The 16,507-nt window shown below is 40.9% G+C and overlaps 1 protein-coding gene across 1 annotated transcript in view; it reads left to right on the forward strand.

Moving 5' to 3' along the window:
- Window positions 1-16,202: 16,202 nt before the first annotated feature.
- The window catches only part of LOC126262885 (murinoglobulin-1-like), a 292,408-nt gene continuing 292,103 nt past the window's right edge, over window positions 16,203-16,507 (forward strand). The window contains exon 1 of the mRNA XM_049959761.1: window positions 16,203-16,325. Coding sequence (XP_049815718.1) covers window positions 16,249-16,325 — 77 coding nt within the window. The 5' untranslated portion in view covers window positions 16,203-16,248. The remainder of the gene's footprint in view (window positions 16,326-16,507) is intronic.

Raw genomic sequence — 16,507 nt, forward strand, 5'->3', positions numbered from 1 at the left:
ACGTGACGTTGCTGAGTTCATTAGCACAACAAAAGAAAACTTACTATGAGACTCTACCACAATCAACCATCAAGTGTTCCGAAAAGGATCCGCAAAGTCTTTGCGCGCACGTTGCCATGGTGACTGCGACTTAGGCCAAGCAGAGAATTTCTGTGCCGGAGCGGAGTGATTTTCCGCACATGCTTGACACTGTGACGTCATCTGTTCTATTTGGGTGTCCATACCCTGCTAAGCACGTACGAACAATCCCCCAGTGTCCTTGGTGAAGTAACTGCAACACTTCTTTTTGCAAGGCTTTGGGGATCAACGCATGTGACTGTCCACTGTCATTTTGAACAAGAATCACATCGTGCTGTACAGTGAGCTTATGGCGATGTACAAAGTATCGGCGCACTACTGTGTTCTTTATGCTATGCAATGAGCGAAGCCAAGATGTGCGAATGTATTTTAACAAAATGTTCAAATCTGTAACCGCTTCCGTGGCCTGGGCAATTTTTCGATGGTTCAAAGGAAAGGATTGAAGCAATTCAGAATCCTGAACATCGGTGTGACAACAAGATGCAATAGAAGCGTCAAAGTCTGTATCAGGGCCAATCGAAAGACGTGAAAGTGCGTCCGCTTTACCATGTCGAGCTGTCGGACGATACACAGTCTCGTACTGGTATTGAGACAACAACAAAGCCCATCTTTGTAATTTTTGGGCAGCTCGTACAGGAACCGGCTTCATCGGATGAAACAAGGACTGCAATGGCTTGTGATCCGTTACTAAGTAGAATTTTCTGCCATGGTAATGGTGGTGCAATTCGGTGGCACCATGCGCAACAGCCAATGCCTCTCTCTCTATTTGTGAGTAGTTACAGTGAGCTTTGGACAACACTTTTGATGCGAAAGCAATAGAACTGTCTTTATCACCAAATGTGCGTGAAAGCACTGCACCGATTCCGTAAGAAGGAGCGTCAACTTATAACAAAACTGGTTTGTGAACAATAAAGTGAACCAAGCATCGATCACTGAGCGATGCATCTTTAAGTTTCTGAAAAGTTTCTTGGCACTCATCTGTCCAAACAAACGGAACGCTCTTACGACGCAAACGGTGCAATGTAGCTGAGATTTATGCAGCATTCGGTATGAACCGAACATAATATTTCATTTTCCCTAAGACTGACTGCATTTTCGTGACATTGCGAGGAACTGGCAGGCCACGTATGTCTAACAAATGTGACTGAAGAGGATGTACTACTTGACTGTTAATGACATGACCAAGGTACTGAATCTCAGATTTAAAAATATCACACTTGTCCAGTCTACTCTTTAGCCCTGCATCAGATAACTCACGAAACAAAGCGCGCAAATTTGTAATGTGTTCAAGTGTACGACCTGCTACGACAATATCGTCAAAATAGTTTGAACAGTTTGGTACTTGAACAGTCAGCTGTTCCAAATACCGTTGGAAAATGGCGGGTGCGGAAACTCTACCAAAAGGTAAACGCAAATATTTAAACAAACCCAAATGAGTGTTCACAACACACACGCTTCGAGATATTTCATCTAGTGGTATATGAAGGTATGCATCGCGCAAATCAATTTTTGAAAAGTAGCGACCCGCGTCTAATCTGTCCATGAATGGCTCTGAGCACTATGGGACTCAACTGCTGTGGTCATCAGTCCCCTAGAACTTAGAACTACTTAAACCTAACTAACCTAAGGACATCACACACAGCCACGCCCGAGGCAGGATTCGAACCTGCGACCGTAGCAGTCGCACGGTTCCGGACTGCGCGCCCAGAACCGCGAGACCACCGCGGCCGGCAATCTGTCCATGAGCTCCTCTGGGCGTGGCAATGGATAAGTATCAATCACAGTTTGTGGGTTGACTGTAGACTAAGTCAACACAGAGGCGAAGGCGACCTGAAGGTTTGGGGAGCAAAACCAGTGGGCTTGCCCACTGACTAGCTTGGATGGACACAATAGATCCGCTATTTTTAGTTCAGCGGCCACTGTGTCCCATAATGCAATGGGAACTGTTCCGGCCCGGCAAAATTTCGACTGAGCATTGTCTTTCACATTAATATCTACAACAAAATTGTTTGCCTTGCCTAAACCTTCAGAAAAAATTTCAGGGAATTCTTTCAACAAGCTAGTTACACTGTCTTTGTCACTGAATACACTGACAATATATTGTCCTGAATTTGAAAGCCAAACAAATCAAACGAATCAAGGCCAAATATGTTCTCACAATCGCGTTATTGTAGCACAGTGAAAGTCACAGTTCACGTATGCGAGTGATACATGGCAGGCATAGTATATTTCCTGAGAACAGGAATTTCTTGTCCATTAAAAGCTTTTAGCTGTGTGCTAGTTTTAGACAGGTTGGAGAGCCTAACGGTTCATATGTGTTATGATTCAGTAATGTGACAAAGGCACCTGCGTCCAACTGAAATTTCACACGTTTTCCACCAATAAGCAACTGAACAAAAAGTTCGTTGGACTGATGTAGCACTGAAGAAACTCTTCGCTTCCTAGTTTTGCTAATGCCTGCAGCGGGCTTTGAATACACTGCACTGCTGACATGGGCCTTGTGACTAGATTTGTGTGAGCGGGCAGAATTCTTATGTTTGTTCTGTCGCAAACATACAGATTTTACGTGACCTTTCTTTCGACAAGTGTAATTCTGTGCTTGTCTGGACGGGCAGTCTTGGCATTTGTGCCGTGAACAGCATCAAGAGCATGACTTAATTCTGTTCGCTTGGAGTGGCCGAGCGGTTCTAGGCGCTTCAGTCTGGAATGCCTTTAGGTTAGTTAGGTTTAAGTAGTTCTAAGTTCTAGGGGACTGATGACTTCAGATGTTAAGTCCCATAGCGCTCAGAGCCATTTTTTGAATTCTGTTCGCTTGTTTAGAGAACTGTTTACGGGGCATGACGCATGTGGGCTGTTGCTGCCTAATGGGCCAGTTGCGAGCAAGGGATGACTCAACCTGACAAATTGGTGTCTGCTCAAATTTATCGGCCGCTACGGCACCTGAATCATACTGATCTAGAACATGCTGAAATGATGCATTGAACTGTTTCAAAATCTGTTCTCTAAGTCTGATATCAGTTACATTGTGCACAATCGCATCACACAATATGACATCTGAATATATGGTACCACAAGCACATTTGAATTTGCATTTCCTTGTAATACCTTTCAAATCTTTTACCCACTTGCAATAAGTTTGTTCTGACATTTTCTTACAATTAAAAGAATTGGTACGTAGCTGCTACAACATTCAATTGTTGGTCATAATAGTTTGCGAATCTACAACATGGCCATAGGAAAGTCCACTCAGAGTGGCGTTAGGGAACAATTTCTTACAAAAAGAAATGTAGTTTCACAGTACCTGACACTTTGTGAGCAATGATGTGGGCTTCATACTGTTGCAGCCACTCGAACCACTCCTTTTCTTTTTTGTTATAGTGGTGAAAAGACGGTATAGCATTCAGAGCTACAGTTGTTGCCTGTGGCATTGCATTGGTGCCTTGATTGGTGAGTAGCTGCTGTACCGTGTTTAGCAACGTGGCTATCTGCTGCATCTGAAACTGAAACATCGGTCTTAGCTTTGTTGCATCTATAGCTTGCAGATGAGGTGCCTGAGCAGAGGCTGGGAGAGGTGGGTTCCTCCTTTTCAAATAGACAGATGCAATAAACGGACTAGGCAATCAATAAAAATAATCACACAAACAATGAAAATTTCCGCAACACCCACCTGAAAACACTGTTTAGCAAAACCACTATACCAGACACTGTTAGAACATGTAAACACCCCCCTGTAATGGAAAGACAAAGTACGATTAAGGCACCAACAAAACAGAAAAGCGCACAACAAAATAAAACAGTGGCAGAAAGGCTCTGGGTTGTTTCTGTAATATCTGTCCAACTTCTCATCGCCAATTATTATGTCTCCCTGCTTGTCATCGAATATGGGGTGTCTAGGAAACCTGCTTACTTGTATCGCTAGACAACATTCAAGCAAATTGTATTAATGAGTTTTATTACAAAATGAAAAGAGACAGTGTGTATATTGTGTGTATTAAACTGGGGACCTAGAAACGACGGAGAGGCTTCGTCCCACTGTAGCCCTCAGTTTGCTCACAACCCCACAACAGGTCACAGCAGTCCACCCACCCCACCGCCACCCCACACCGAACCCAGGTTGTTGTGCAGTTTGGCCCCCAGTGCCCACCCCTTCCCCCCACCCCCCCCCCACCCCCTCCCGGGAACATCTCATACCAGATGAGTGTAACCCCACATGTTTGCGCACTGGCGTAATTATCGGGTGTGTGTACATGGAGACAGTGTTTGTGCAGCAATCGCAGACATAGTGTAAGTGAGGCGGAATAAGGGGGAACCAGCCCACATTCGCCGAGGTTGATGGAAATCCGCCTTAAAAACCATCCACAGGCTGGCCGCCACACTGGACCTTGACACTAATCCACCGGGCGGATTCGAACTAGGGACCGGCACGCCTTGCCACTCGGGAAGCAGTACGTTAGACTGTGCGGCTAGCCGGGTGAGCTAAAGAGACAGTACTTAAGTTTGTCACTTACACAGATGTGTCGCGAGTAAAGGGCGACTTAGAAAATAAGCAGTTTCTTCAGTATAACAATTCCCAAGTCTGCGTTACATACAGTGTACAAACGAAGGTACGAGCGTTGACGCTTCTATCCAAGTTGCTAGTCTCGAAGCTGCTATTCAACTGGACCGTGACCAGTCGGGCGCAGCGCTTATGTCCTCTTCGAATGAATGGTTCTGAGCACTATGGGACTTAACATCTGTGGTCATTAGTCCCCTAGAACTGAGAACTACTTAAACCTAACTAACCTAAGGACATCACACACATCCATGCCCGAGGCAGGATTCGAACCTGCGACCGTAGCGGCCACACGGTTCCAGACTGAAGCGCCTAGAACCGCACGGCCACACCGGCCGGCTATGTCCTCTTCTGATAAGGGTCGCTGCTGTCCCGTTGTCGCCCTGGAGAGTGGTCTTCTTCACAGCCATCTCTTCTCTATTGTTCCCAACTGGTGTGCCAGCGCTTGACTTTTATGCTGTTACAGAAACTAAACATCAGAGCCTTACTTCAATTGACGTTGTACTGTAATAGACATCTTCAGGTTCTTATGTGCAAAGGATCTTGACTTTCAGAAATGGTTCTCATTACTACAAAAAAACATGTATTACAGGTGACACTATGATTGGTCGAATTGAGAATACCTAGTTCTAGTCGAAAGAGGATGAAGTTGTGGAGAAAACCGTTCAAATCGAAATAAATAAATACTCTCGAAAAACGCCGAAAAGGAAAAAGAAAGACATATAAAAAACATTTCCTGGCCCGCCAATGGAGCAGAATGAGTACATTTTCTTTGAGCTTCGTCTTGTAATACTCGGGTATTTTCATCAACTTCCAAACCTTCTCATAACACTACAACGAAAGCGTACAGAATAAACTACTACGTAGCCTAGCACAGTGGGAAGATGGGCTGGCACGCAGGCCTCCCTGGTCTTCTTGGGTTGGTTTGGGCATAGCTTGGTTTGGATGGTAGTAAAGCGGCGTGCCCGTCTTGCTGATAACGTGCGGCAGCTTGCCACTGTAGCTAATAGGCAAGCAGGGGCAGGTACACACTCTGTGAAGTGACTCTCGGGGTAGCCGCCCGATCTCGGGCGCCTTGCCACGGTTCGTGCGGTTCCCCCCCCCCCCCCCCCCCCCCCCCCGTCGGAGGTTCGAGTCCTCCCTCGAGCATGAATGTGTGTGTTGTCCTTAGAACTTACCACAAATTTCAAAAACAAATTCTGTGCAATGTTTGGCGGGTAGTAACATGCACGAATATATTATATTACATAAAAGACCTGGACGTCGGCTAACGTAAGGTGGATAGATGTCATTAGAAAAAACATAGGAGCAGCATCGATGCCTATAGCTGAAGACTAGGAAGACACCAATACTGGCTGTGCATGTGAAACGTCTGATGATGATGATGACGATGATGATAACAGTTAGTTAGTTACTTGTTCCATATATCAATTTCATGATAAACATTATGACTCGAACAGAACAAAGACAGTACACCTGCTTAAAACCAAATATAGAAATACAAAATAGTATTTAAATGGTTGTATGTTGACCATCACTTGTAGTTTTTTTGAAGATTAATTATCTATACTCAAGAATTTCGCATTAGTGTATGAGTTGTTAAGGAGAAAGTTCAATAATCTACATTTGAAAACGCTTCTATTTGTCAGACATTTTAGTTCTGTGAGTAGATTGTCAAAAGATTTTATAGCTACATGTTTCACTACTTTTTGTGTCAAAGTAGATTCATTAAAGGATAATGCAGATCATTTTCTTCTGGTATTGTAATTGTGACTATACCCGTTATTCTCAAACTTAGATGGATTATTGATAAAAAAATTCTTAAGTGAATAAATGTACTGTATGGCTGTGGTTAATATTCCCTGCTATTTAAAGAGATACCTGTAAGAACTAAGCGTGTGAACTACACACATAGTGTAAGTAGGCTGTTTAGGTTTTTTTATTGGTAACGCCACCTCAGTATGAAAATCACTGGCTGTGCTGTGTGCAGTCTGTGGCTGCTTTGCATTGTTGTAATACTCGCCATTGTAGTGTTAGGCAGCTGGCTGTGAACAGCGCGTAGCGTTGGGCAGTTGGAGGTGAGCCGCCAGCAGTGGTGGATGTGGGGAGAGAGATGGCGGAGTTTTGTAATTTGTCATGATATCAAGGTAAATACATTGTTTGTTCTCTATTAATATCTTTCATTTGCTAACTATCCCTATCAGTAGTTAGTGCCTTCCATAGTTTGAATCTTTTATTTAGCTGGCAGTAGTGGCGCTCGCTGTATTGCAGTAGCTTGAGCAGCGAAGATTTTTGTGAGGTAAGTGATTTGTGAAAGGTATAGTTTAATGTTAGTCAGGGCCATTCTCTTGTAAAGAATTTTGAAAGTCAGATTGCGTTGCGCTAACAAAACATTGTGTGTTGAAAGTCAGATTGCGTTGCGCTAAAAAATATTGTGTGTCAGGTTAAGCACAGTCCTGTGTATAATTGTCAAAAGGGGACGTTTCATATGTCGACCCTTAGCCGAGGATACCTCACTGGAATCTTCTGATTTTTTCCTTGTAGTTTGTGTAATTAGTGTAGATTTTGTTTATTGCTAGCGCGTAATTATAGAGAGAATTTCCTTTGTAGTTGTAGTTTTTCATTGTTGTACAGTAAAACAGTTGTGGCATGCATGTAGATTTGTAGCAAGTATTTCGCAGCTGCGCTTGCAATTAACTAGATATTATTTTCAGTGCTATGTTAATGTGTTTTCTTATTTTTGCTCTTCAAATTGTGTTTTTCTGTGTTGTCGTGTGAAATACTGTGACAATAATGGCGTGTGAAAAACGTAACACTAGGCTCCAAAGCAAACTGAGAAATAATAGTGACGACGAGCGTAGCTTGCCAGCACCACTGTGTAATGAATTAACAGATGTTCAAAGTAATAATTTGGTAGCTGTGCATAGGGAAATGGAGCGGGCTGCAAACAATGGCGTAGACAGTGAAACAATCAGAGAGCTTGTACCTTTCCCGAATACACGTAAACTTCGACACAAAGACATAATTGATTTGGCTCTTAAAAATATAAAATCTGCAGCAGACAAAAGGAGAAAACCACACGGAAAAGCAAATGCAAAGAAATTGTATATTGGTCAGAAAGTTCTCATTAAAGCTCATTCATTGTCACATAAGAAGAAACACTTGAGTCACAAATTCTTTCTAGTTTACAATGGACCATACAGAATCCGACGTATACCACATGATAATTGCGTTGAAGTTGAAACTCTGCGTACTAGGAAGAGTAAAGGTTTACACCACATTTCACATGTAAAACCGTTTATTGAAAGATAATCTGCTTTTTTTTAATGCAACATACTGGTTTACTTGCAAATACATTATGGATTCAAGGTGCTTTCTGAGAGATACCAGGTGACACAGTGGTTAGTCTATTTGACAGCTACACGACTATATCACGACGCTACTAATGTGTGACACAATTCACCTTGTTGCTTTTGCGGTGTATCTGTTTTATATCTGCACAGTTTTTCTGAATTCTTCTGGAAAGTAAAACATGTTTTAGTAGTAACTTTTGTGGTATAGCAACAATGAGGCAGCCTTTTCCGTAGCACAACAATACGTTACAGCACAGTACTTTCTTCATCACAACAATAAGCGTAATAACTAAGATATCTATACGCAAAGCATTTCACTTTTGTGTATCATCAGGTAAGTACATTGACTTCTGTCGAACTTAGCTTTCGGAGGACGATAACTACGAGACTTCCACAGAGATTATCTTACAACATGACGCACAGTTTAGCGCTACAGGACACGTATTTGAGTGATTAATTTTGTACTTAAAACATTTATTTTTAAATATTTTTGAATTACAAAGATAGTTTTCCGAGATACATTTCATTCCATTGATGTAATTTGTAACACCTGAGGGTATAATTACATTTATCCTCAGGGGGGTACACGCTTACTTTGTGTACCATGTGTTTGGCACGCACAAGGAGCCCTAGCTAATATGGTATTTGCTTATACAACTTTACACATCGGTACCATATTTCTCCAACACAGAATTACACAGCTATCTGATTATTTACCTGAGAGAGACAAACATTTATTTTACTACATCAGTGACAGATGTTTACGTAATTACACAGTTGGATAACTTCACACTTATGAAACTGTATTTTGTCTGTACTTTGTAAACTGTTCATATTTTTTCGGAACCATTGTGATACTATGAGAGCTTTGAATGATGTATTTGGTATGAGATCATGATTTTTAAGGTACGTTTGAGGTAGATGACACTATTGAAATGAGCAGAGAATTTTTTTAGGATTTGAAATTATTGCAGAAAGCTACGACGTTTTTGAGAGTTGACTGAGGTGTTATGATGTTATATTTACGACGACGATGTGTATTATGTTGTTGAGGTATGTTTATGATTAATAAGCTAATGTTATATGAAGAATTTGATTATGCTATGTATCTAATGATGAAGTATTGAAGAAGCGTCGACGAATTTGTATATGTGTAATAAGGTAAGGAGTAATGAGTAGCGGTTAGGAACTCTGCCTTGTGAAGACGTATGTTGGAAACCGAGAATCGTACTTTTAGAATTATGAAATGTGTGTAAATGCGTGAATGTATCACAATGACGACGAAAATTTTTTGGACACTGTTATATTCATAGGATTTTGTTTTTACAGATTTGTAATCCAAATTCTTGACCTGTGAAATATTTTTATGTAACACTGCCATTGTAGCGAAAACTGTTGTCGTAAATATTTCCGTACGAAAGTTAAGTGACCACCTGCACGTAATGCGTTGCGGGCACCCACCTGGGCGACAGCCGCCCGAAAAAAAAAGCCATTAGCCTTCCAGCGGCACAGGTAGAAAAAAAAAAAGGGGGAGGCCATTATCCTCGCTATTGACGTTCCTTTGTAGAAAGCATTGCAAAAACGACAGGGTCGAACTTGAAAACGATGAGAAACATTTCACGGCTATTGTCGTGCTAATTGAGAGAAATGCCATATGGCTAGTGAATGATGTTTCACGCCTTGCTATGCCCATTTTGTTTAATATCTAGTTTCTAGCTGCACTGCAGCACTGGTTAAAATAAAATTTTATAGATGTACTAATATAAATATTTTCTGTCTGCAGATCTATTAAATAATAATTTTGTAATCCACATTCTTAAAAAAAAAAAAAGGGAGCACTTGGAAAGGAAAGGACAATAAGAAGGGACTAGTAACAGTAACTGCACACATAATTTTCTTCTCAAGTATATGGTAATATTTTTTTTACAATAAGTTGTTGTGGTGCACCACTTTAATTACATAGTCATTAAGATGTGAATATACATTTCCCTTGTCTGCATTGTTGTCTTTACTGTAATATTTTTTCTGCTTGAGCGTTGTCATGTTTAGATATAATTTATTGCTTTTGCTTCTGCTGTTTGCCAGGCATAGTGTTATTGAATTTGACTTTGTATTATTCTGTTAAGCCAGTTTTACTAATGATTTCTTTTTATTGTTTGCTGCACATTGCCTTAGATTAGTTGTAGTATTACAATTGCTTTGCTAATTTCTTAATGCTGCTTGCTTCGCAAATCTGCGTTTTTTTATTGTTGTTTATATTAATTGTTTTATGTGATGCTGCATTGCCTCGTCCCTTAGTTTAGCATCTGAGCTCAGTAGATTTAAGTTAGCTTAAGAGGGGGTAGACTATATAAGAAACTAACTATGATGAATTGGAAGAAATGCATTGAGAAGCCACAAGAAACAGATAGGGCCAAAATGAGTATTGTACAATGAGAAATAATTATTTTGAAAGAAATATGGTTAGAATACAGAAAAGAGGTACAGATAGGACCATTTGGGAATAATGATGAACGAAGAGAGATCTCCAAGAACAAAAAAGGTTTTGTTCACAAAATACTGCAGTACCAAAAGTTACACTGAAAACGAACCCTGTCCTTTCCATTGTGTTATCCCACTATGTGTTTGTGTACCCTTGTGTATTTGTTTTCTTCCTGTCTTTGTGTAGTTTCATAGAATTTTTTCTTCTTCTAATACTAAGCTACATTCACTATGATGAGGAATACTGTGATCCTCAAATATAATTTGCATTGATAATATGTTATTTACTTTGTAAAGATGTTTAGACATTTATCTGTTCTGTGTTAATGCTTAGGTGTGAAGTTGATGTTTCAAAAGTTATTCTGATCTTTTATGTATGAAATTATGTCATAATTCCTGTAACACTGATGTATATGTTTATTTCTATTCTTTTGTAAAGCCCCTATTACCGCAACTGTTATTTGTATTGTTATGTTCTTGAATGATGTGTTTTGTACCTTTGTTATTGTGTTCTTATGTTATAAAATTGTAATTGACACCAGGTCATCAAATTAAGTAACTTGTAAGTTACATTTCACTGCACACGTTTCTATTGGTCATAGTATATGGACAATATGTGAGAAGTAGGGACTGTTAGTGTTTGCACGTGTGTTAATAATTCAGCAAGGGACTGGATAACAGCATTGCTGGTTCTGAGGACAATTCCAAAAACTTTGTGAGTGCACAAGTGGTGGTTATGGACTTGCTATATTATCCGCAAGACTCTTCAATGGTGATTGTGCACCTGCACAGTCACAACAGATGGCTGCTGGCCATCTCTACAAGGACTACAGTCGGTCTGCATCTTTGATGACCCACCAGTACCATTATCTCTACAAGGACTACAGTGGGTCTGCATCTTTGATGATCCATCAATACCATTATTTCTACAAGGACTGCAGTGGGTCTGCACCTCTGGTGGCCCACCAATACCATAATCTCTACCAGGACTACAGTGGGTCTGCTCTGTGATGACCTACCCACCAATACTCTTCAAAACTTCGACTGACTCCGCTGTGGGTTTGCTCTGTTGTGGCCAATTACCTGTCAGCATGTCAAGAGTCAGCACTGTCTTTCCGTTGGAAGGGCAACACTACTTCTTCAAGACTGCATGGAAATCCACTACTTACGTGTGCATTTTCTTTTACTGCTCAGACTTTGAGAAAAACACTGCAATGTGATGAATGATCAGGACTGTCTTTATGGACTGTGAGAAAAAATTTTAGCTTTTGACCAACATTGTATCAATAAGTGTGTGCATTTGATTTCTTTGTTATTGTAATTACGATTATGAAAAATTTTAACAAATATGTGTTGCCCACTGCCCAACAAAATTTGTAAAATTTTTTGTGGGGAGCATGGGGGCTATGTAAGTAGGCTGTTTAGGTTTTTTTATTGGTAACGCCACCTCAGTATGAAAATCACTGGCTGTGCTGTGTGCAGTCTGTGGCTGCTTTGCATTGTTGTAATACTCGCCATTGTAGTGTTAGGCAGCTGGCTGTGAACAGCGCGTAGCGTTGGGCAGTTGGAGGTGAGCCGCCAGCAGTGGTGGATGTGGGGAGAGAGATGGCGGAGTTTTGTAATTTGTCATGATATCAAGGTAAATACATTGTTTGTTCTCTATTAATATCTTTCATTTGCTAACTATCCCTATCAGTAGTTAGTGCCTTCCATAGTTTGAATCTTTTATTTAGCTGGCAGTAGTGGCGCTCGCTGTATTGCAGTAGCTTGAGCAGCGAAGATTTTTGTGAGGTAAGTGATTTGTGAAAGGTATAGTTTAATGTTAGTCAGGGCCATTCTCTTGTAAAGAATTTTGAAAGTCAGATTGCGTTGCGCTAACAAAACATTGTGTGTTGAAAGTCAGATTGCGTTGCGCTAAAAAATATTGTGTGTCAGGTTAAGCACAGTCCTGTGTATAATTGTCAAAAGGGGACGTTTCAATAGTTCTAATTACTTTTTTTTTTTGCAATGTATGTTTTTTGCCTACGCGAGGAGTTAACCGCAGAATATTATCCCATAAGGCATCACTGGATGAAAATGTGCAAAATATGTTAACTGACTTAATGAAATTAAACAAAGTAGCCGAGCTTTAGTGTTTCAGTGTCAGTGACTGTGGGAAGAACTTATAGTTACGAAACAAGAACTAACTTTCTGCATGAGCTACTACTAGGAACTAGAATGTGCAAATATGGCGATGTTGCGTTCTCTGCATAGGCGAGTATCGCTTTTCGTGTTCTTCGTTACGGTAAAATCTCGAATGTGTTTCCCTGGCAGTGTAGGAAAAAAGTGCAACGTCCATTATCACATAAATATGGAACGAGGCTACTTGGTAGCGCAACAACAGCGTATGTGTCACGTTCATGATTTTGGCGCTCTGTGGAGGAGTTCTCAGTGCTCTGCGCAAACATATAGTTGCTATATACGGTGATTAAACATCCTTACAGATTTCTTACAGTCATGTATTTTGTCATTATTATATCACTTCACGTCTAACAATGTGACTGATAACACTTCAAGAGTTCATTTAAGAGCCCAGTTCATTATTCACAGAATTATTGCTGGACAAAAAAAAAATTAAATGTGTATCGGGGAATAAAACTGCGTATTATTTGCTACTCTTTCGTGGAAGGCAGTAACTCGGAATAGCTTGAGTGAAAGAACGAGAATATTTCTTAGGATCGCCCAGGTGATGTATAAGTAGAACTAACAATAAGTGATTTTAACATGTTGCGAAGAAGGAGCGTCGAATTCAAAAAGCTTAGTAGTGTATCGTCACAAGAGAAGTCTGATAAGTTTTAAACACTTTTAACCTTGTCCGCCCCTGGTAGCTAAGTGGTTAGGGCGATGGAATGTCATACCTAATGCCCCGGGTTCGATTCCCGGCTGGGTGGGACGTTTTCTCCTCTCAGGGATTGGGTGTTGTGTTGTCCTTATCATCATCATCTTTTCATCCCCATCGTCATGCAAGTCGCCGAAGTGAGGTCAACTCGAAAGACTTGCACCAGCGAACGGTTTACCCAAATGGAGGCACTAGCCACACGGCATTTCCATTTTTCACCTTCATTAGGTACCAGAAAACACATTGATAGTTACAGCCTGCGCGAGTATATTCAGCATAAGTCTCTTCTTTCGTCATTTAAATGTGAAACATTTTGAGTTAACCTTCCGTTAAATCGCACTATTTTAGGTAGAAGTTTTCAAGAAGGTTCCTTGATTCAAACCTGAATAGTATACATATAACTACTATGATGCCAAATGTGAATAGGAGAACTGTAAACCAGCTTCTCTTCCAAAGTACTGGCAAATATTCCACGCGTACAATGCAGGAATCTTCGAACCGAAGAAAGATCAGCAAATGTACCGCATTTAAATTTGCTGACAGAGGACGAGAGGCCGTTGAAGCAAGACCATGAGAAATATTTATAGATAAGATATCTTGCTCGAAAGTAGTGCAATGAAGACAAAATGCTAGCACAATGCGACCCAAGTGTTGCGACTGTAAATTTTATTCTACAAGCCACGTGAACACTCCAAAGGGACCTTGCATCCAAATATTCTACCCGAGAAAAGTGGCATTATATAATTTCACCACGTACAGGCAAGGAAATCAAGACGGCATATGTTACTTCCCGATAGGTGAATGGTCAGCGTGACTGACTGGCGTCCTAAGGAGCCCGGGATCGATTCCTGGCTGAGCGGGAATTTTCTCCGCTCAGGGACTGGGTGTTGTGTTCATCATCATTTCATCCCCATCCGGCGCGCAGGTCGACCAATGTGGCATCGAATGTAGTAAGATCTGCACCAAGGCGACCGGACCTACCCCGTAAGGGGCAAACGCTCATTTCCACTTGTGGAACTAAACAGACAGTAAAAGGGGATACATTGAAATCGCCGCATTTGTACATGATTACATCATGGCGCTACCGGAAACTGCGCAAGTGAGGATGTTGTCAGGTTTGTGTGTGTATACGTCCGTGTCTAAGTCAGAGGTTCCAATCTTTTCCTCTGATGGAACACCTTCAGAGTAAAATTTTGAGAAAAACTGATTTTATTTAGTGATTACGTCTATTTTAAATCATAACGAATAACAAAGAAATCAGAATAAAATTTTAAGAAGTAGTATCGCCAAAACGTCGAAAAACGCAATATTATTAATAGCTTTTTCCAGAGAATTTATTCATTTTCCGCGGAACACCAGTTTTTGGGAACTCGAGGTCTATGTGGACCACTCTGTGGAAGAACCGTCCAAACTTACAACCAAATGATCACATATTTTTGAAAGCGATCATACAATAGTGTGACTATTCATTCCAACTCTGAGAAGAATTAGTATGTGCCCTGGTGCCACCTTGAAGGATGGTCCCAAATAACTCGAAGCTGCATGAAGGACCGTTATCATTTCGTCGTCCGCACTGTGTTATACGACGAGTTTGTAAATCTTAAAAACTGACCTGAAAGACATGCCCAGAATTCCAAAGCACAATGTTTGCCCACTTCACTATGAGAGAAACAAGTATCTTTCAGTGACAGACTTTGAAGGGGTCTTTAGTTAAGTAACCGTAAAAAGAAAGGGACGACCTTCGACAAGTATATCTGTTCCCAACACATACAAGAAAAAATTTCTTATAGCAACGGCAAAACTTAAGGATCTACTCATAATGTGTGAGAAACAGATGATTACGTAGGAATTTCATGAATATTACGCAGTTTATTGGATGATGACACTGTGTGCGACACACTGCCTGAACAAGCTAGTGGACAGTATACTGACTGTGGTTAAAGACTTCTGTGTATTAGATTACTTGCTAACAATTTGGTGTTGATCCAAGCTTTGGTTTATAATTTATCTTCTTAGATTACTTGCTAACAATTTGGTGTTGATTAAAGCTTTGGTTCATAGTTTATCTTCTTTATTCTGAAGGGGCAAAATTGGAAGTGGCATCCGATATGTCATGATTTACTTTCAGTACGCATGAGGAAATTCATTATGTCTTGGTCAGATCAATGAACGTGCAATTACTCTCCTCCCATCAGGTATGATTAAAAATCTCATATCCTAACATTTTTTAATGATGTAACAATAAATTAGACGCAAATTCATTTCCTAGATTATTGTGTGAAACATTCAATTGCTTTTATTTCAAAACTACTGTAATGCATATTAGGTGTTTTGGCATGAAAGGGACGATATTACAGTCTTATGATTAGTATTAGTAAATCACCCACCTCCGATTCTTCTGAAAGCATTGAACTCCTGCGTATATCAGCTTCAAAGGTCTGATTACTTTGCAAATGAGATACTGTGTTCCATATCTGAACAGCGAGAAAACGTTTAAAAATGGTTTGAATTTTGTTTAAAGTTTATTGGAAGTCGCCGTGGAATCCGTTAGATACGCAACCTGCAACTGGATTTCTGCAGGGGGTTAGCCATTTACTGAAGACTGAGTACGCGCCCTGAAACTTTACTTGTGTTGTGGTAGACGATTGAGACAATAGTATACGGCGATTGTTTAGTTATTTTTATCCACTACAAGGTGCTGCACTGCTGCTTGTAAAGTGACATGAGTCATCACAATAACAGTGCATTATTTCGCGTTGTCTGTTACCGATAGCGACTGCAGGCGTAGCGGTTCTCCGGAGCGCAGAGGGCAGCGCCTGCAGCGGAGCGGGGAACAGTTGATAAGCGTTAAGCTGCGCACAGTAGCCCGTGGACCCGCGAGAACGACGCTTCAGTGCTGCAAAGACATGGCCGGCGCCATGTCTATGCTGCTGTCTTTGGGCCTGCTGTCGTTTTTATGTCAAGCTTCGGCCTCAGGAACAAGGTTAGTGCGCAATTCCACAGGGGTCGTCTTGTTCAAAGATCTCAAGACTTGTTCGCTATAGTACCTTAAAGATGACGCTCACAGAATTTCTACTTCACGCTGTAGATGTTACTCTACTGTTGTCACATGAATGCTTCCTATGAACATTGTTGCACTGTTCTGCATCAGTCAAGGTTTACTGA

Source organism: Schistocerca nitens, chromosome 6 (genome assembly GCF_023898315.1).
Source record: "Schistocerca nitens isolate TAMUIC-IGC-003100 chromosome 6, iqSchNite1.1, whole genome shotgun sequence".
NCBI classification, from domain to species: Eukaryota; Metazoa; Arthropoda; class Insecta; order Orthoptera; family Acrididae; genus Schistocerca; species Schistocerca nitens.